Source organism: Poecilia reticulata, chromosome 23, assembly GCF_904066995.2.
Source record: "Poecilia reticulata chromosome 23, P_reticulata-male-v2, whole genome shotgun sequence".
Classification (NCBI taxonomy): domain Eukaryota; kingdom Metazoa; phylum Chordata; class Actinopteri; order Cyprinodontiformes; family Poeciliidae; genus Poecilia; species Poecilia reticulata.
The window spans coordinates 19,940,819-19,961,150 of NC_088852.1; the positions used below are offsets into that span (position 1 = coordinate 19,940,819).

A 20,332-nucleotide genomic window follows, 5' to 3' on the forward strand; every position below is an offset into this window, starting at 1 on the left:
TAGCAAAAGATAGTTTATTTTACAGTTCAGGTAAAATCTCAATGACAGGAGGCAGAAAACACAGGAAATTTTTAAGCTTCAGGGTCTCCAAGGCCAAAACAACAAACAAAACCAAGATTAACCAAGAAATCATTAATTTGTTCTAAAAGTATTACTAATTGCACTTTAAAAATTAGGTAACTTTATGTTATTAAAGGTAAAGTGTAAACAGTAATGATTTCTTGGTTAATGTCAAGTTGTCATAACAGACATTTTGAATAATGTCAACTTTGTATTAAAAGTGTCAATTTACTGAATGACACTTTATGACAACAGTCATAAATATTCATGAAGGCTTATTCATGTTCATGATATGTGTTATATCATGTTTATGAAAGTGGCATGACAGTCTTATTCACTCCCCTTCAAATAAAGTGTTACCAAAAATGGCAGAGAACCCCTACCCCTACGGTGAATAGAAACACACTACTTTAGTTAAACACTTGATTCTTCACAATATGCTCACAGTAAGATCATTTAAGTCCAACATTTCAGGGCTATGTCAGCTACTCTGCCAGTAGAAAGCAAAATGTTGGATTTGTTTTATGCTGATGTCAGGGATTCATCACCTCTGCCTACTCTTATTTTCTCTGCTCACTGTATAAACCCCTTGTTCAGAGACAACCAGTAGTAAAAGATCAGAGAAGATAGTCACACAAAACTGAAGAAACCCTGCATGATTGGTTTAAGGCTATTGATTGGAATGGGACTGGAAGTCAAATAAGGTCTGCAGGAGTGCCCCAGCACTTCAGAAGACCTCAAACTCCAAAGCAAGTTGAGTCTGCTTTGGAGACTCAACCAAAGCAGTTTCCAAAGCTACTTTGTTTACCAGTGGGTCCTTGCTGGTAACAAGAACCTGTTCCTTGTTTACCAGCTGTAATATCACAACAGCTGGTGGTAGAATGCATATGGTTGCAATATACCACTGGTGAACTTTTTTTTAGAAAATAATAAGGACCATAGAAGATGGTATGATGTTGTGTGCTGGCTGATCGGTACCGACTAGATGAGCTCATTAGGAAGACCAGGTCTGTCCTAGGATGGCTCTTAAATCCACAGCAGGTAGTGGGAGAGAGGAAGTCTCTTGTACAATGGCTTCAATTTCATACATAATAATTTGTGTATAGAATTGTCAGTTTTCTGGCATTGTACAGGTCCTTCTCAAACAATTTGCATATTGTGATAAAGTTAATTATTTTCCATAATATAATGATAAAAATTAAACTGTCATATATTTTAGATTCATTGCACACCAACTGAAATATTTCAGTTCTTTTATTGTTTTAATACTGATGATTTTGGCATACAGCTCATGAAAACCCAAAATCTCTATCTCAAAAAATTTGCCTATCATGAAAAGGTTATCTGAATGAGCAGTTGACCTCATCATCTGAATCAACAAAGTAACTCTAAACACCTGCAAAAGATTCCTGAGGCTTTTATAAACTCCCGGCCTGGTTCATTACTCAAAACCACAATCATGGGTAAGACTGCTGACCTGGCTGCTGTCCAGAAGGCCATTATTGACACCCTAAAGCAAGAGGGTAAGAAACAGAAAAAAATTTCTGAACTAATAGGCTGTTCGCAGAATGTTGCATCAAGGCACCTCAGTGGGAAGTATGTGGGAAGGAAAAAGTGTGGCAGAAAACGCTGCACAACGAGAAGAGGTGACCGGACCCTGAGGAAGATTGTTGAGAAGGGACGATTCCAGATCTTGGGGGAAGCAGTGGACTGAGTCTGGAGTAGAAACATCCAGAGCCACTGTGCACAGGCGTGTGCAGGAAATGGGCTACAGGTGCTGCATTCCCCAGGTCAATCCACTTTTGAACCAGAAACAGCGCGGCAGAAGCGCCTGACCTGGGCTACGGAGAAGCAGCACTGGACTGTTGCTCAGTGGTCCAAAGTACTTTTTTCAGATGAAAGCTAATTTTGCATGTCATTCGGAAATTAATGTGCCAGAGTCTGGAGGAAGACTGGGGAGAAGGAAATGCCAAAAGGCCAGAAGTCCAGTGTCAAGTACCCACAGTCAGTGATGGTCTGGGGAGCCATGTCAGCTGCTGGTGTTGGTCCACTGTGTTTTATCAAGGGCAGGGTCAATGCAGCAGCTATCAGGAGATTTTGGAGCACTTCATGCTCCATCTGGTAAAAAGATTTATGGAGATGTAGATTTAATCTTTCAGCACGACCTAGCACCTGCTCACAGTGCCAAAACCACTAAACATGGTACTGCTGTGCTCAATTGGCCTGCCAACTCTCCTGACCTGAACCCCATAGAGAATCTTTGGGATTTTGTGAAGAGAAAGTTGAGAGACGCAAGACCCAACACTCTGGATGAGCTTAAGGCCACTACCGAAGCATCCTGGGCCTCCATAACACCTCAGCAGAGCCACAGGCTGATTGCCTCCATGCTGCATTGAAGGCTGCAAAAGGATTCCTGACCAAGTATTGAGTGCAACACATTTCTTTTATTGGGCGGATGAAATATGCAAATATTTTGAGACGGGTATTTTGGGTTTTCTTGAGTTGTATGCCAAAATTATCAGTATTAAAACAATAAAAGACCTGAAATATTTCAGTTGGTGTGCAATGAATCTAAAATATATGACAGTTTAATTTTTATCATTACATTATGCAAAATATTTATCTTTATCACAATATGCTAATTTTTTGAGAAGGACCTGTACATTTTCCCTTACAATACAGTTTCTGTATGTTTTTTGTTGTCATTATTGCTTATATTTATGTGTATCTGCATTTGAAATTCCTACAGAGCAACAATAAAAACTGGTTTTATTCCATTTTACAAGTTTAATACTATATCAATAAACATACATAGAGATAAAGATATACATTGTTTGTTATTAAGAAGTTTATTGTTTTTATTCAAACTTGTCAAATCTGTCACTGTCATGTATGCCATTTGGTCCTTAGGACATCTTTAATGCAGTGATCAAGCAGAACCCGTTCCTTGTTTACCAGCTGCCCTGCTATTGGAACGTTCAACTGTCAGACCACACTCGCTCTGAAAAATGCTACAAAGATGTATCAGACCTGAAGGTGAGATCAGGTGTTCAGAACTTTCTACAATCAGTCTTTGCCAATATTTAAGGTGACTGTAAATTTTTTGAGACGGGGGAGGTTTTGGAGCAATCATACTTGTGTTTTTTCATACACAAGTATGATTATTGTATACATTTTGTATATTTATTTCCTTAACAGTAATATCTTCAATTAGTATGTTTTTGTGTAAGAGTCATCTGTTACTTGAAAAATCATACAAAATGTGCTTTGTGACAGTAGATCAGAAAGAAAAATGGATGTAATATAGTTAGCTTGGTTCCACACCAAGCTAACTATATTTTTGACCATTATTTGTGGAATGCCATGCAACACTGAAGAATTGTTTTGATATCTGCTCAAAGAGAAAGCAAACTTCACTGTGTTCATCAGACTTTGTGTGAATTATTGTAAATATTTCTTGAATTTATCAACTGATGCATAAGAGCATTGTGGAACAGACCCATGTCGGTTAAAGACCAGCTTGGTTTTTAACCGGCATGTTTCTGTTCCACAATGAACGTAAACAAGAAGAAACTGAAATTTATGGAACAATATAGTTTTTCTAACTTGAAACAAGTAAGCAATCCATTACAATGACGACAAAAGTAATATGTGTTGGAACATACATGACTTAACTTTTTGCCTATCCATCAGATGAGTTACTGTGGTACAGCAGGAAATAAAATAAATGTTAAAAGGGCTGACTACCAGCCCACAGGCTAAGCGTTTTCTGAGCTGTGGGAAATTCCTTTAACTTTTCTGTACTGTTCTCCTAAACAGGTGATCCACTGGAACTCCCCTAAGAAGCTACGAGTCAAAAATAAGCATGTTGAGTTCTTTCGAAATCTTTATCTTACTTTTCTGGAGTATGATGGTAACCTGCTGCGACGGGAGCTGTTTGGCTGTCCAAGCGAAGCTGACCCCAACAGTGAAAATGTAGGTGAAACTTTTTCTGAAATACCTTGTATTGCAGCACGGCAGAGATATGGACTGTCAACAAATTAATAAACCAACTGTTCAAAAATATGTGACATATGTGCTATGAACAGTATTTTTTCAATTGTAAAATAACTTTCTAATAGTCTTTTGGCCTTATAATGAACTGCAATGCTAACACTTTTTAAGAATGTCATGTTAATTTTGACATTTTAGTATTCTCATGAAATCCTAACTCCAAATTTTTGCTTAGCAAGGTGACATCTTTTGCATAACTTCTTCTTTTTGAAATTTTCCTTCCTCATTTTCTTTGGTCCAAACATTGCTTTTTGAAAGATTACTGACTGTGGTTTTTGATGATGGGCCGCAGACATCATTTTTGGTGTTACTTTTATACTGTTTGCATAAACATAGCAACAACAGTTTTTTGAGTCGGCTTCAGCTGATCAATATTTAAAAAGCTAAAATTATATAGACTTAGAGAACCCACAACCCAGATAAGCTGAAGAGAAGTTGTAGAGGCAAAGTGAAGACAGAGAAGGAGGAAGTTTAAACCATTGCTTTTATTTCTCATTATGAGGTCCTTGACAAATAAAAGGGATGAACTTGAAGTGCTGGCAAGAATCAAGTCAGAGTATTGGGAATGCAGAGTTAAGTGTTCAGTAAGACATAGCTGAAGGATCAAATTTCCTACTTCTGTGTCTTTCTGCCTGCCTTTCAGACTGTACAAGCAGACAGATTTGTAGCAAAAGAAAAGTAGGTGGATTAGAAGTGTTAGGAAAGCTGCCAGTGAAGGTTGACTATTACGGCCTCAAATGTATGAAAAGGTGCATGCAGCAGACTTAAGACTTTTCACTTTGTACATCTCAGACTCCCAGTATTTGTCAGAGAGTCCTATCGTCTAAAGAATATTTTGGATGAGTCTTTATTTGTTTGGTGTATCAGAAATGGACAAGAGGCCAAGTTCAGAGAGCTGGTGGACCGTTTTGTGGCTTGGCATGGAAACACATGGGGTGATTTATCTGCACTAACTGCAACTCGGATATTTCAGCCATTAAATTGTTTCTGTGTTTTTTTTCTTTGCTTGCAGCTGCAAAAGACTCTTTCCGAACTTGATGAAGATGACCCCTGTTATGAATTTCGGCGAGAGAGATTTACAGTTCATCGAACGCATCTTTACTTTCTCCACTATGAGTATGAACCCAGTTCTGACCAAAGTGATGTCACTCTCGTTGCCCAGCTATCTATGGACAGGTACTGCTTGTACACCTGCGTCATATACTCTTTGCATTTCAGAGATGTATATGAAACATTTTTGGTACATCTGTTAAAGTGGATATATCATAGCATATCATTGGGGGCGAAGGAGAAGGGGGCCTGGGAGGATGGGTCGAAGGAGAGATGGTGGAGGGGGTTGACGGATAGGGGCGGACGGACAGACAGCGTATTGCAAGAAGGGGTAGGAGGTTTGACTGTACGCTAACCTCCCCTGTCCCCCCAGATATGCTATTTTATTTATATAATTATAAGTAATTTCCACTATAAGTAATGTGTCTACCAGAGGATTCCTCTGGTCATTGTCTTTCATTAGACCTCTCATTGATGGCTGTATGTTGAAGCACTGAGGAGTTACAGTCATTTGAAGTTTGTATAGCAGATGTTGTCCAAGTGTGCCATTTGGAGATTCCAAATGGAGACTCCAAATGGCACACTTGGACAACACCTGTACATCCTCAAAAATAAACATGTCCAAAATGACATTTCTTTTTTGTGCTATTTTGATCAGTCTTGAAATCCACAAGCAGAATACTTTATTATACATATTAATTGTATTTTCCAGTTAATGCGTTCAACACTCAATATGCATTTACAAGAAATAAAAATGAAAAATCTGGGTGAAGCAAAATTTTTCAATTTCTTTTTTTACAAACGTAATAGCTACAAACTACTTAATTAAAGTATTTTTGACTGCAAAAATAGAAATTTTAGCTTGTCATCTTCATAAAGAGGCCAAACGTTTTCATGTACTCCAAATTGTTCAAGAAGACCAGCTGTTTTAATTTGGGTATACCTTTTCAGTTGTTTTTGGTGATATAGGGGGCGAGGTTAAAATAGGCAGCTATAACCGTTTTTAGTGGACGTCTCAAGGATTTGGAGGTTTTAGCTGTTAGGGTATGTAGTTCCACTATAAGCCTATAAAATTCCAGTGTTTGGAACGTATAGTTGATTATACTGATTCATATTTTATGAGGTCACCATACTTGTCCTTCCCCTTCTATAGGCTCCAGATGTTAGAGGCTATCTGTAAGCACTGGGAAGGCCCCATCAGTTTGGCCCTATACCTTTCAGATGCTGAGGCACAGCAGTTCCTGCGATATGCACAGGGATCTGAGGTGCTGATGGGCCGCGGAAATGTAGGTTACCATGTAGTCTACAAAGAGGGGCAATTCTATCCGGTCAATCTCCTGCGAAACGTTGCCATGCAGCAAGTCAACACAAACTATATGTTCCTATCAGACATTGATTTCCTCCCCATGTATGGCCTCTATGAGTATCTCAGGTAAGAAAGACATGTCTTTCAATAAATTTTTTCAATTTTATTATAGTGCACAACTTCCTTTGCATTCATTGTCTTTCCTTGCAGGAAATCAGTGGTACAGCTTGACGTGGCCAACTCCAAAAAAGCCCTAGTAGTTCCAGCCTTTGAGACTTTGCGATATCGCCTCTCCTTCCCGAAGTCTAAGGCAGAATTACTCTCCCAGCTGGACATGGGCACACTCTTTACCTTTAGGTGTGAAACAGAAACACTTATATTATTTCTTGTTATGTTATGTCAGGTCAAGTGATACTTCAAGCAGCTTTACTTCTCCTTTACTTTTATTAAAAATATAGCATGGAAACATTTTTGTCCAGCATCTCAGAAAGCATATGCGTAACTTCCTGAAGGACAGGTTTGGACATGTCCCCACCAACACTGGCATTAAGGGAACACTCCCCACCAATATTTCCTGCACCTTTTTTTTCCTTATGTGCCTTCATCTATGTAACTCGGTATAGATGCCGAGTTACATTCACGTTGTATTCAAAGCATTTACAGACAGGTAATGCTTTTTAAAATTCCTTTGTAAAACGTAAATGGCAAGTCCGCTCAGTGGTCTAGTGGATTGGACATCACATGCCACATGCGCTATTGCTGTACATTGAGTCAGGAATATCAGTGGTCAGGGAAATGACACAATCAAGCAAAGAATCTGAGAGGGGGACGCAAAGTTTTGATATCGTCAACACTACGATAGCAAGATAACAAGGTCCAAAGGGATCAAATTTCACAGGTCAGTAAAAAGCTTTAATTAAAAAAAATAAAGAAAGTGGAGAGTAGATTAGTTATGCTATCTTAACTTTTATCACCTTTGCATGTACTTTTGCTGTGCAGTTGAGAGTATTTAGGGTCACACAAAAATAAGGCAACCCACATACATTTTCTGACAGATAATCCGAAGTGCAGGTGTTTAAGATGGCTATCAACCACCGCTAGTGTTCAGGCGATCACTTCCTAATGGTCGCAAAATGGAAATTCAGAAACATAAATCTGAAACAGAGAGAATGATCTGTTTGGTGTTTGTACGTTCGTTTTTGTGTGGTAAATGTTCTTGTGGGGGTTTTTTAGTGTTAAATTTTTTAGTGGTAAATCTTGATGCACTCGATCATAATCTTTGTTCTGTGCTCCCGGGGCTGTTTATTGGTTGCCATGGCAACGAGTCTGCTGACAGACTGAGAAAAATATATATAACCACCCGTTTTTCTACATTGTTCCCCTGGATGAATTGCATCGTTTGTAGAACGTAGCAATATTCAGAGCAATCATCAAATAGGATTAAATATTTCATAAAGCATATAGGAGCCAAGGTTTGTTAAAAAGTTACACCCTTGTCAGAAAGTGAAACTCAGATTCATAGATATTTCTTGTTTTGATAACGGTTTGCCCAAAGTCAGTCCTCGAGGGCCGGCATCCTGCATGTTTTAGTTCTATCCCTGGTTTGACGCACCTGGATCAAATAATGGCTCGTTAGAAGGCCTAAGAAGAACACTGACACGACGAAAAGGTTGGTACTACCACCAGAGAGACAACTAAAACATGCAGGATGAAGACCCTCGAGGACTGACTTTGGACACCCCTGGTTTAAAGATCATGAAAATGTAATTTTCAGTGTCTCAGAACATTTTAATATTACATAGATTTAAAAAAAACACAAAACAGCTGGAAAGCATTTACTCAGAACTTATAAAGGTACATCAAAAAATGAAGGAGACAGAGGACTGTGTTAATGCAGGGGAGGAGTGTGCACAGAACATGGAGCAGATATTGAGCAACAAGAAAAAGTGCTCTACCATTAAGGGAGATCATAAAGAGAAAATATCCAGATAATCTTCTACAAGAGATTTTGTGGAAAAACTACTTGAGATCAATCCAAATATGGAATCCAAAAATTGAACTGGAGAAGGCATACTGAGAGCTAGCTTCGCCATCTGCTGGGGACAGAAACAACATGCCGTGATCTATTGCTACATTTCTCCGCAGCAGAACCAAGGAAGATATTGGACAAAAAGCATGGGGGGAGAAAGCAGTACTTCTACACGGGAAACTGCTATATTTTGATAATGACTACTTTTCCCATAGTGCTGAAAATTAGCAAGCAATACTCTGAAACTAAATGGGTCCTGAAGCAGAGAAAGATTTGCTTCCAGACTCCTTCCCTGCAAAGCTACGATTGTATCTTAGCGATTGAAGCTACACTTGTTCTCCCTCAACACAAGACAGCAGCAGAGGTGATGAAGGACATGAATGAGGATGGTTTACCTGTCCCCTTGATCAAGCCAAAGGAGAGCCTGGCTGAGTAACTCTCCTACACTATCTGGAAGAAGATTGGTTTGAAATGGCAAATACCAGGAACGGAAAATTCAGGTGGTAACATCACTGTCAACTGTTGCAAATTAAGCTTAAGCATTGTTTGTTTTTGCTTAAGACTCTGCAAAGAATGTTTCCTTTGCATGTTTTAGTGTTGAGTGACAGCTGCACAGTCTTTCTTTGTAGATTTTATAATAAACGTGACATTCAGTCACATTGGAAATACCAGGTCCAGTGTGTGACCTCGATTGTGTGTTGCTTGTGTTGTATGTTGAATTAGATCAAAATTATCAAGAATATTGCATAGCTTTCTTGGCCCTCTGTCAAGGTCGTTGACAGAGGGCCCACTCCGTCACGAGCCGGGACTTAATTATGATTCCGTGTCAACAGGCACGGACTCACAATCGCTAACTTACTTATGTTGCAGGTTAAACTGATGCGGTTCATCGTGGGTGCACACGCGGTGTTCCTGCTTTAGTTGGCATATCCATCTTAACCTGTTTTCAGTTCCAAACATTTTCCCGGTTTTGTTTTCAAGCAGAGTTATTTCCGGATAGTGGCGCGCCAGGGGAGAGTCATGTGATGACGTCATCGGAGCATATTGAGTGTTCTCTATTAAATTGATTATTGTATTTTTGATTACAAGTTTTATTTATTTTTCTTATTATTATTATCATCATTATTTTGTATCCTTTAAGAGTTCATTTGAGTGGGAAGTAATTGTTTTGTTTTTTGCTTGTTTGGTTTCTGTGGGCGGAGCCTGTGGCTTTAAAAGCAGGGCTCTGCGCCACAGGGAGGCAGTCTGTGGCTAGACGCCTGCCAGATCACAGTGAAGGTGATGGACTCTTACATGGAAGGTACTGTTAAGACAACAGTCTGCTGTTAAACCTGCCTTGGATGTTTTTGTATGTCGCCACTTTTTTGTTCACTTGAACTGAATAAATTTCACCAAAGTGATCTCTGGCCTTGGTCAGTCATTTTTGTTTGTCCAAGCATAAGAGAACCCCGTCACATATGGTGTCAGAAGTGGGATTATGGCGAGCCGGAGAAGAGGAACTTGTCTGGTGAAGCAAAGATCTGGTCTTCGATCACAATCAAAGATGGAAGAACAGGTGGCTGACAAAGCATGGGAAAGCGTGCCAACATCTGGATCAGATGAAGAAGGTGAACCAAAACCTGTCCCCAGTGGATCAAGTGTGTCTGGCAGTGAGTTTCTCACTTTGATGAAGGACTTTATGGCAGGTCAGCAAAAGCGAGAAAAAGGGCTGCTGAATGAACTGCGAAATCTTAGGATGTCCCTGCAGCAACCACAGCAAGTGCCACGTCCTTACCTTCAGTCAGGAGCTGGTGCAGAGCAAAGTGATAATGATGACGACAGTGATCAAAGCCATCAACCTCAGCCAGTAAGTTACACCACTGATCCGAAGATTCCTCCTTATCAATTAGGAGAAGACCTTGAAAATTATCTACTGCGGTTTGAGCGCATTGCCAAGACCTGGAGGTGGCCAGAGAGTGAATGGGCGTGTCGTCTCATTCCACTCCTTTCTGGGAAGGCGCTGGAGGCCTATGCTGCCATGGATGAGGACCGTGCTCACTGCTACAAGGACTTGAAAACTGCTTTGTTAACAAAGTTCGACATCTCACCAGAGACTTACAGACAAGTTCAGAGCAACAAGTATCCCTGCTGGTGAAACTCCTACTGAAACCTACCACCGCCTTAGAGGTCTCTACCGACGATGGATCCGTCCGGACCAGCATTCCAAAGAGGTCATCAGGGAGCTCATCATCCAGGAACAACTGCTGAGCGTTCTGCCCTCTGATGTTAGGACCTGGGTGAAGGAACTTGAACCTGAGGATGGTCTGACTGCGGCAAAGTTGGCTCTACAGTACATGAACGCACGTCGAGGAGGAGCAGCACGTTTCTCCAACCCTGTGCAACGACCTGCTCAACCAGCTGGACATCAACGGTATGCCAGAGAGCCAATCCAGGAGGTTAAAGGTACCACCAGTTCTGTGAATCAACCGTCTCATGGTAAGCCACTGATTTGCTATTATTGCCAGCAGCTGGGCCACAAGGCTTCAGTGTGCCCAATAAAGAAAACCAAGTTTACTGGTTCCTGCTATGCTCCTAGAACTGAAAATCAGGCTGGAGTCAAAAACTCTGAAACTAGAACTCATAAAACTGTGACTGTGAATGGACAGCAGGTAACTGCATTAATGGACAGTGGTAGTTCCACATCACTTATAAAAGAGACTCTTGTGCCTGTTGGATGTGTGAACTATGAAAAGAAAACTGAGATTTTGTGTGTGCATGGAGATTGTCATGTTTATCCAAAAGCAGAAGTGACTGTCATTATTGACGATCAACCATATTTGCTAACTGTTGGCGTGGTGAAAAACCTACCTTTTGATATCATTTTGGGTACAGATTTACCTGTCATGTTTCATCTTTTGGGAGAAGTGCAAACTGAGGGGAGCAAAGTTGGCAATGTTTCCTGTCCGGTGGTTACTCGTTCTCAGGCCAAAGGACAAGTTGAGTCCTTACCTGATTTTGATGAGAGTTTGTTTGAGGTTTCAAAGAAGTCTAGAAAATCCAGAAAGCAGAAAAAATTTGAGAAAAAGTTAATGCTGAGTGGAAATGTGTCAACAGATTTAACAGTAGATGACATGTGGAACGTACCTGAAAATATTGCTACTTTACAGAAACAGGATGTGTCTTTACAACCTTTGTTTGACCGAGTGAGTGGAAAAGATGATGCTAAGTGGAGTGGGAGAGAATCTTTTGTGTTAAAAAATGGTGTATTGTATGCTTATAATGAAAAACAACGGTTGGTAGTACCAACTAGCTGTAGGGCACTTGTCATGCATTTAGCACACACCATTCCATGGGCAGGGCTCTTGGGGCGTCACAAAACCTTTATGCGTGTTGGCTCACGTTTTTACTGGCCATCAATGTACAATGACGTTAATACCTTATGTGCTGCTTGTCCCACATGTCAGAAGACTCGTCCCGTTCGGAAGTGGGATCGGGCGCTCCTCCAACCACTACCCGTCATCTCCACTCCTTTTTGTAAGGTTGCAATGGACATTGTTGGACCCCTAGTGAAGAGTGGGCGTGGTCATCAGTACATCCTGGTAGTATGTGACTATGCCACCAGATTTCCAGAGACTTTTCCACTACATACCATTACTGCTCCTGCAATAGTTCGAGCTCTGGTCCAGCTATTTTCAAGAGTTGGAATCCCAGATCAGATTTTGACAGACCAGGGAACTAATTTCACCTCTAATCTCCTAAAACTCTTTCATAAACAGCTTGGGATCTCAGCCATCAGGACGACACCTTACCATCCGCAAACTGATGGACTGGTCGAAAGGTTCAACCAGACGCTGAAGAGGATGCTGCAGAAGTTTGTGAATGACACTGGTAGAGATTGGGACCGCTGGTTACCATTCCTTCTGTTCGCCTATCGTGAGGTGCCGCAAGCGTCAACCGGGTTCTCCCCATTTGAACTCCTGTATGGGTGGGATGTTCAGGGACCGCTAGACCTGCTGAGGAAAAGTTGGGATGCGACAGAGGGCTCATCCAGTGCCAAAGGTGTGGTCCAGTATGTGCTGCAGATGAGAAGTCGACTTGCTGAGTACCAGGAAGAAGCTGGAAAAAACCTACTGCAGGCCCAGCAGAAACAAAAGAGGTGGTATGATCAGCAGGCTTGGCAAAGGGTCTTAAGACCTGGACAGAAGGTATTACTACTTTTGCCTTCATCCACCAGCAAGCTTTTGGCAAAGTGGCAAGGGCCCTATACCATCAGCCGACAGCTAGGACCCACCACCTATGAAGTCTACCATCCTGACAAAAAGAAAGCTACACAGGTGTATCATGTGAACTTGTTGAAGAAGTGGAAAGAATCAGCATGTCCAGATCCAGAAACATCATGCCTGGTGAGGCGAGTTGAGGAGGAAGAAGAGGTTCCTGGTGTTGAAGTGATGGCTGAACAGTCGACCCCTAATCTCAGTCACTTGACCTCACACCAAGACTCACAACTTCAGCAAATATTCCAGAGACTGTCTCCTCTTTTTTCTCCTAATCCGGGCCGGACAACTCTGATTGAGCATGCAATTCGACTGAAAGAGAAGCAGCCAATTCGTCAACGCCCATATAGAGTTCCACAACAGTTGGTGGGGCAGCTGCGAGATGAAGTTGAGACCATGCTGACATCAGGTATTATTGAACCTTCAAACTCTGAGTGGTGCAGCCCAGTAGTTATTGTGTGTAAGAAAGATGGCTCACTGTGGATTTGCATTGATTTCAGAAAGCTTAATGCAGTTTCAGAGTTTGATGCCTATCCCATGCCCAGAGTGGATGAGCTTCGGGAAAGTATTGGAAAAGCCAAGTTCATTACCACCCTTGACCTGTGTAAAGGGTACTGGCAGGTTCCATTGGAGCCTTCAAGCAGACGGTACACAGCATTCTGTACCCCGTCTGGTCTTTTTCCAGTTTACTGTGATGCCATTCGGCTTGCATGGTGCTCCAGCCACCTTCCAGCGGCTGATGGACAAAGTACTGCGAGGAAGTGAAGACTACAGCGCTGCTTATCTAGATGATGTAATCATTTATAGCAGTAGCTGGGAGGAGCATGTCTCACATCTAACAAGAGTGTTGGAAAAGATTGGAGGAGCAGGACTGACACTTAACATTTCAAAGTGTGTTTGGGCACAACAGGAGACCAGATACCTGGGTTACCAGCTGGGGAGGGGAAAGGTGCGACCACAGATGGATAAAGTAGAAGCGATCCAAAAATGCCCTCGTCCCCGAACCAAGAAGGAAGTGCGGTCATTTCTGGGACTAGCTGGTTGGTATCGAAGGTTTGTGCCTCATTTTTCTACACTTGCTTCTCCACTCACAAGTTTGACAGCTAAAGACAAGAAGAATCCTGTTGTGTGGACCCAGGAGTGTGAAGATTCCTTTAACATTCTGAAAGCTCACCTATGTTCATCTCCTGTCCTCCAAAGTCCTGATTTCAGTAAAAGATTCCTGGTCCAGGTAGATGCATCCACAGTCGGCCTAGGAGCTGTTCTGGCTCAAGGAGATCCTGGGGAGGAGCAACCCATACTCTACCTGAGTCGCAAGCTGCTACCTCGAGAGGTGAGGTATTCTGTGGTGGAAAAAGAAGGCCTGGCCATTAAATGGGCTCTGGAAAGTCTCAAATACTACCTGCTGGGCAGAGAATTTGATTTGGAGACTGATCATCGTGCCCTGACCTGGATCAACACCATGAAGAACAGTAATCATCGTCTAACTAGGTGGTATTTGTCCTTTCAACCTTACAAGTTTACCATCTGTCATAGGAGTGGCAGACTTAATAAAGTGGCAGACTTTCTTTCTAGGTTGCCGAATTTTGCCAACCTTGGAGAGGAGAGGGGTGATGTGACGGAGGAGCCGTCACGAGCCGGGACTTAATTATGAGTCCGTGTCAACAGGCACGGACTCACAATCGCTAACTTACTTCTGTTGCAGATTAAACTGATGCGGTTCATCGTGGGTGCACACGCGGTGTTCCTGCTTTAGTTGGCATATCCATCTTAACCTGTTTTCAGTTCCAAACATTTTCCCGGTTTTGTTTTCAAGCAGAGTTATTTCCGGATAGTGGCGCGCCAGGGGAGAGTCATGTGATGATGTCATCGGAGCATATTGAATGTTCTCTATTAAATTGATTATTGTATTTTTGATTACAAGTTTTATTTATTTTTCTTATTATTATTATCATCATTATTTTGTATCCTTTAAGAGTTCATTTGAGTGGGAAGTAATTTTGTTTTTTGCTTGTTTGGTTTCTGTGGGCAGAGCCTGTGGCTTTAAAAGCAGGGCTCTGCGCCACAGGGAGGCAGTCTGTAGCTAGACGTCTGCCAGATCACAGTGAAGGTGATGGACTCTTACATGGAAGGTACTTTTGTCTTGTCTGCTGTTAAACCTGCCTTGGATGTTTTTGTATGTCGCCACTTTTTTGTTCACTTGAACTGAATAAATTTCACCAAAGTGATCTCTGGCCTTGGTCAGTCATTTTTGTTTGTCCAAGCATAAGAGAACCCCGTCACAGTTATCAATATTAATGTTGAAGTCACTGACAGTTATTAAACAATCATAGTACATGCATAGGATAGAAAAAGGTTAATGAAAGTCAGTAAGGAAGTTTTCTACTTATGTTGCAGTTTTGTATAAAGTTACAGTATTTTCCAGAGTATAAGCCGCTACTTTTTTCCTAAGCTTTGAACCATGCGGCTTATAGTCTGGTGTGGCTTATATGTGGATTTTTCTTCCATCACCAGGGGGCGCTTTAGCAGGAAGTGAATCATTGAAAGTCAAAATTGGAAATAAAAGAAGAAAGCACCCATTAAAACGGAATTAGGTTTTAATAGGGAATTAAAATTTGAGAATGTCGTTGATAAATAGCATTGAGGGGAAAAAGATTTTTTGTTTTTTTTAAATAATACTGGGATCTTTTTGAGAATTTGAGGTATAGATATTAGGATCCAGTAGATGGCAGTAGTGCAACAATAATGGATGCAAGCTGCAGTTGAAATCTGAAGAAGAAGGAGGCACCTATTTTTATTTAGCAAATGCTAGTAGCTGACACAAAGGATCAGCACTTTTACTGTTACAGTTACCGTTCGGAAACTACCGTAATCAGTTAACTCTAAACTTGGCAACTTTTTTTTTTTCAATCGTAATAAATGTGATATTACAGATCATTATATGATCTGTAATGACTCAAATTTTGGGTGTCTGTCCCCCTCTGCTGCGTGCTGCATCGTTGTGGGAAACCTAGAGCGGAAGAGATATCTGCAGTTTATAGTCCGGTGCGGCTTATAGTCTGAAAAATACTGTAGTTAGTTTATGGCCTTTTACCTCAATACTCAGATTTTCAAAAGAGGTAAAAGTACCCAAATAGATTTAGTTACAATTTATGGTATTTTCAATTTTTTTTTTAAATGTTTTCTATTCTCATTTGAAAAAATGTAATTCTGAGGTTCTAATTCAGTTAGTAAAGGTAATTCAGTATTGTCATGTTTCTGTCCGGAATACAACATCATTATTATGCTGGGTGATGAAGTCATTAATTAGTAAATCTTTTGGTGTTAATAAAAGAGCCAGTTTGAGTGAGTTAGTGAGAGATGGTTTTTGAGATTCAGGTTCCTTTAGGCAGGGGATGGGTCTAATGTTTGATTTCAGGAGACTGTATTTTTGTAAGTTTTCTTTTAGTGACCCAGACAGGTACTGTCCTGTTTTGTAGTGCTGGTGGGTTAGACACATTCTTGAAGAAATGTGTAAGGATGTGTCTGGCACCCAATCTCAGACTACAGAAAACAATTGGAGGGTACTCTGGGGAATCAGAGTCAGGTAGTTTTGCCCTTTGAGCACTAAGAAAATAAGTAATTGTATCCAGGAAACATGCTTTTTGGGTGCTCAGGAGAGAACCCATTTCAGTTTCTCACTGAAGTTAAGAAAACTCAATTCAGGTGATGAGATTTCTGATGAGCTGCCCATGTCTTGATGAGATGAGGTCTTTAGAGAAGAGTCTTTGTTCCCATTAGGCAATGAAGGAGTGTGTGGGGAGGTGGAGTCATCTTGCCCTGGATGAGATGAGGCCACCAATCCTTTAGGTCAGGGGTGTCAAACTCCAGTCCTCGAGGGCCGGTGTCCTGCAACTTTTAGAAGTGCCTCTGCTGCACCACACCTGAATAGAATAATTTCCATCCAGTCCTTGTCCTGTTGTGTTATCATCTAACTCGGAATAAGAGGTCACCAGATTGAAATGACAAAAACCACTAACTATTATCAAGGTCCTCTCTACCTTCAAGGCAATATGTGCAAATATGGTGAATTTGAAGAGCAGAGCATTTCTTCTCTTTCACTGTGATCTTTCTTCTTTTTATGGCGGTTTTCAAAAAAACTGAAAGTGTACATTACCGCCACCATCTGGTTTGGAGTGTGAACTGGAGCTAATGCCATTCACTGATTGAATTTACGTCTGAAAATGAATTGGGTAAAGATAACTTCCGTGTTTTCGTTAAAGAACTGAGAAAAGCAGATCGTATTCGGAGAGATGTGAAACTGAAGATACATCCTACATTTAGTGATAAGGACAAGTAATGTTTTTCTGTCATTAAACTGTCAACGTTTGATGTTTTGAGGCATGAACAAAATATTTATTACTTTGTTAAACAACCTTACTGTAAGTTCCACCATAAGGATTGTTTATTTATTTTGCCTTTTTAAGCAAATACTAAAAGATTATTAAGGCACCCAGAAAGGCATACTTAATAGCATATGAAAACACTGAAAGTATTTTATTGAAATATAATTAGTCTAATTATTCGACACTATTTACAAAGTACTTACAAATATTATTGAAATGTATTTATTTTGAGATTTATTAAGGTTTACTAAGATACACACTAAGATATTTGAAAATACTACCAAAAGTACAACTTCAGAAAAGTATTGTTTGCATACATTGTAATATATTTTTAAAATGTATATTTAAAATATACTTTTAAACAAATTCATGTAAAGTGTATTTGATAACATATTAAAAGTGTTCTTCAGAAAATACTGGATATTTAAAATATATTTAAGTATTCTAATGCATACTATATTTTCATCAGAGTACATTCCATTCGTAGCAAAAAACAATTCTTAGAAGAGCAAGTTTACTGTAGTGGTGATTCATGTTTAGTCTAGAGGTGGTTCACCCAAAGCAAAGTGAATCAATCCATGTTAGTGCTTCCAAAACACAAGGAAAAGTATTGAGCCAGTGTGCCACCATAGCATCAATGTAGTGCACCATAGAAGAGATGCACTACACTGCACCTCTTCTGTGGTGCAATATTGCAACTTGGGCTTTTAATAAATATTAACCAAGAAATCATGATCTGACATAAATTTGTCATAAAAGTATTACTGATTAAACTTTAGCTTTAATAACATAAAGCTACATAATTTTTAAAGTGTAATCAGTAATGCTTTTAAAACAAATTTATGTCAGATCATGATTTCTTGGTTAATGTCAAGTTGTCATAACAGACATTTTGAATAATGTCAACAATTAAAGGTCATGATTTACCGAATGACACTTTACGACAACAGTCAAATATTCATGAAGACTTACTCATGTTAATGACAGGTGTTATGTCATGTTTATGACGGTGTCATGACAGTATTATTCACAACCTGTCCAAAAAATGTTACTAAAAATTGTTTATTGCAGCTCATTGCATTGTTTAATTTCTCCTCTTTTCATTCTCTGATCCTTATAGATACCACGTGTGGACCAAAGGCCATGCGCCAACTAACTTTGCCAAATGGCGGACAGCCACCACACCTTACAAAGTGCTGTGGGAGGCTGACTTTGAGCCCTATGTGATGGTGAAGAGAGACAGCCCTGAGTATGACCGTCGTTTTGTGGGCTTTGGCTGGAACAAGGTGGCTCATATCATGGAGCTTGATGCACAGGTTATACTTTCTTCTTTTTTTACTTAAACTAAAAAGTAGGGCTGTATAATTATATAGATTCTGCAATATTTATTAATTTTTCCCCCCTCGGAAGATATTGATTTTTCATCCACCAGTATCGATACGTTAAACTATAGGGGTCCATAGGCCTGTACGTCTTTTTTACATGTCTGATTTGTGACGGCGTGGCAGCAAGACTCTGCCTCCCCCAGTCTCACTTTCAACTTGTGCTTAAAGTGCACATTATAAACCAGTTTTTAAATTGTGTTAATAGGCCACAGGGGCCGGTAGAGTGGGGAAAAGTGAGGACAATTTTAGGGGCCTTGACCAACAGGGGGCCCTCCACAATATATTTATTTATTGTTCAAAGAAATAATAATAATAATAAAAATAAATTGGGGCCCTGTCAATTAAAAATTAATCATATTGTATTTTCAAAGGTTGTTTTTAGCAGTAAAAAAATTCATGTTCCCACTCCCAGACCAAAAAACACACATCCATATTTGTCCTGAACACCCCCCTATCTGCGTTAAATGGTTCATTACTGCTTAGAGTGCTTGAGAATGACACTGTTAGCAGCAAACAGTAGGAAACAAGAACAATTGTGGCAGTTACTATGCTGCTAAGAAAAGTTATAAAATCAGGTTTTCAAAAAAAAAATAGAGAGGGAGACAGAGAAAAAGGCAAGAGTGTTAATTTATAACCCAGTTTTTCTCCAAGCGGTGAGTAGACTGTGTGAGATTATCAACCATTTAGCATAATTAGCTTAGCTACAAACTACTGTTTGCCTCTTTTTCACTAGCATTTAATGAATTAAAGAAAAAAATTACCAACATATTCATATATTTAACTTGTCCTTGTTCCTTTTACCACTTAACAGATGAGTCAGTCAGCAGCAGTTCTAACCTGAGTGAAATTAAAGCTGCAGTATGTAACTTTTATAAAAATATATATTTTTCACATATTTGTTAAAACTGTCATTATGTTGTGACAGTATGGTAAGAGAGGTAATCTGTTAAAAATCTATTTTCTTTGCCTTCTCCCAGTGCTAGAAACAACCAGCACTCCTCCTCTAAAGCTCTCCTCCAAAGTGGCAGGAGAGCTTTAGTGGTGTCAATCACAATCTCATGTAGTGCTGCTCATCCTTCCTCCCCCTCGATTTGTGCCGTGCTGCAGCTAGCATAGCACAGAGCTTTGCAGATTCAAACTGTGTATGCTCAGTTTAGTTAGCATAGCTACCAATGAAGGCAGATAAACGGTTTCTTGTAATAAGTTGTTTCTCCACCATTAGCACGTTTAGCAGTGAGTGAATGAGCATGATTGACAGCGCTAAGAGCGTCCTACTAGTTCTGATTGGTTGTTTTGGTTAGAACAGTGCATTACTTTAGCGAGAAATAGTAGTTCAGGAAGGACATGGAGGAGATTGATTGTTTTCACAGATTATCTGTCTCATAACAAACTCCTACGACATCATGACAGCTTTAACAAATATGGAGAAAACATTTTTTATTAAAGTTATGTACTGCAGCTTGAATAAAATGCAACTACATAGCATTTTGCTTTATGTGTATTTTGCATGTAACTTTTGACTGTTGCTCATGGGGAGAGACATTTCAGTAATCGAAAAACTAAGAAAAAAATTAAGCAACCTACTTGCATACTGGATGTGGACTGTTTGATGTTAAATTCATGAGCAGTAAATATTTTGCTAATTATCAGTATTGAACCAAAGAAAGCAAGGCATTTGCAAGCCTTTAAAATTATGATGCTTTTTATGGGTCAAATAGACAAAAAAAATTGTAACAGCAGCTGCACAGGGGGGGTCCAGACAAATTTTTCGTCAGGGGGCCCACGATTGATAGGCCAAGTAAAACCGGAGT

At 40.1% G+C, this 20,332-nt stretch overlaps 1 protein-coding gene across 12 annotated transcripts in view; it reads left to right on the top strand.

Moving 5' to 3' along the window:
* large1 (LARGE xylosyl- and glucuronyltransferase 1) overlaps positions 1 to 20,332 on the top strand; it is a 150,150-nt gene that overhangs the window by 85,280 nt on the left and 44,538 nt on the right. For 11 of the 12 annotated variants that reach the window (XM_008401201.3, XM_081603760.1, XM_081603758.1 and 8 more), the window contains 6 exons: positions 2,971 to 3,096; positions 3,880 to 4,035; positions 5,126 to 5,289; positions 6,317 to 6,595; positions 6,680 to 6,826; positions 18,257 to 18,452. In XM_008401201.3, coding sequence (XP_008399423.1) covers positions 2,971 to 3,096; positions 3,880 to 4,035; positions 5,126 to 5,289; positions 6,317 to 6,595; positions 6,680 to 6,826; positions 18,257 to 18,452 — 1,068 coding nt within the window. The remainder of the gene's footprint in view (positions 1 to 2,970; positions 3,097 to 3,879; positions 4,036 to 5,125; positions 5,290 to 6,316; positions 6,596 to 6,679; positions 6,827 to 18,256; positions 18,453 to 20,332) is intronic. The other variant, XM_081603766.1, reaches the window with a different exon arrangement.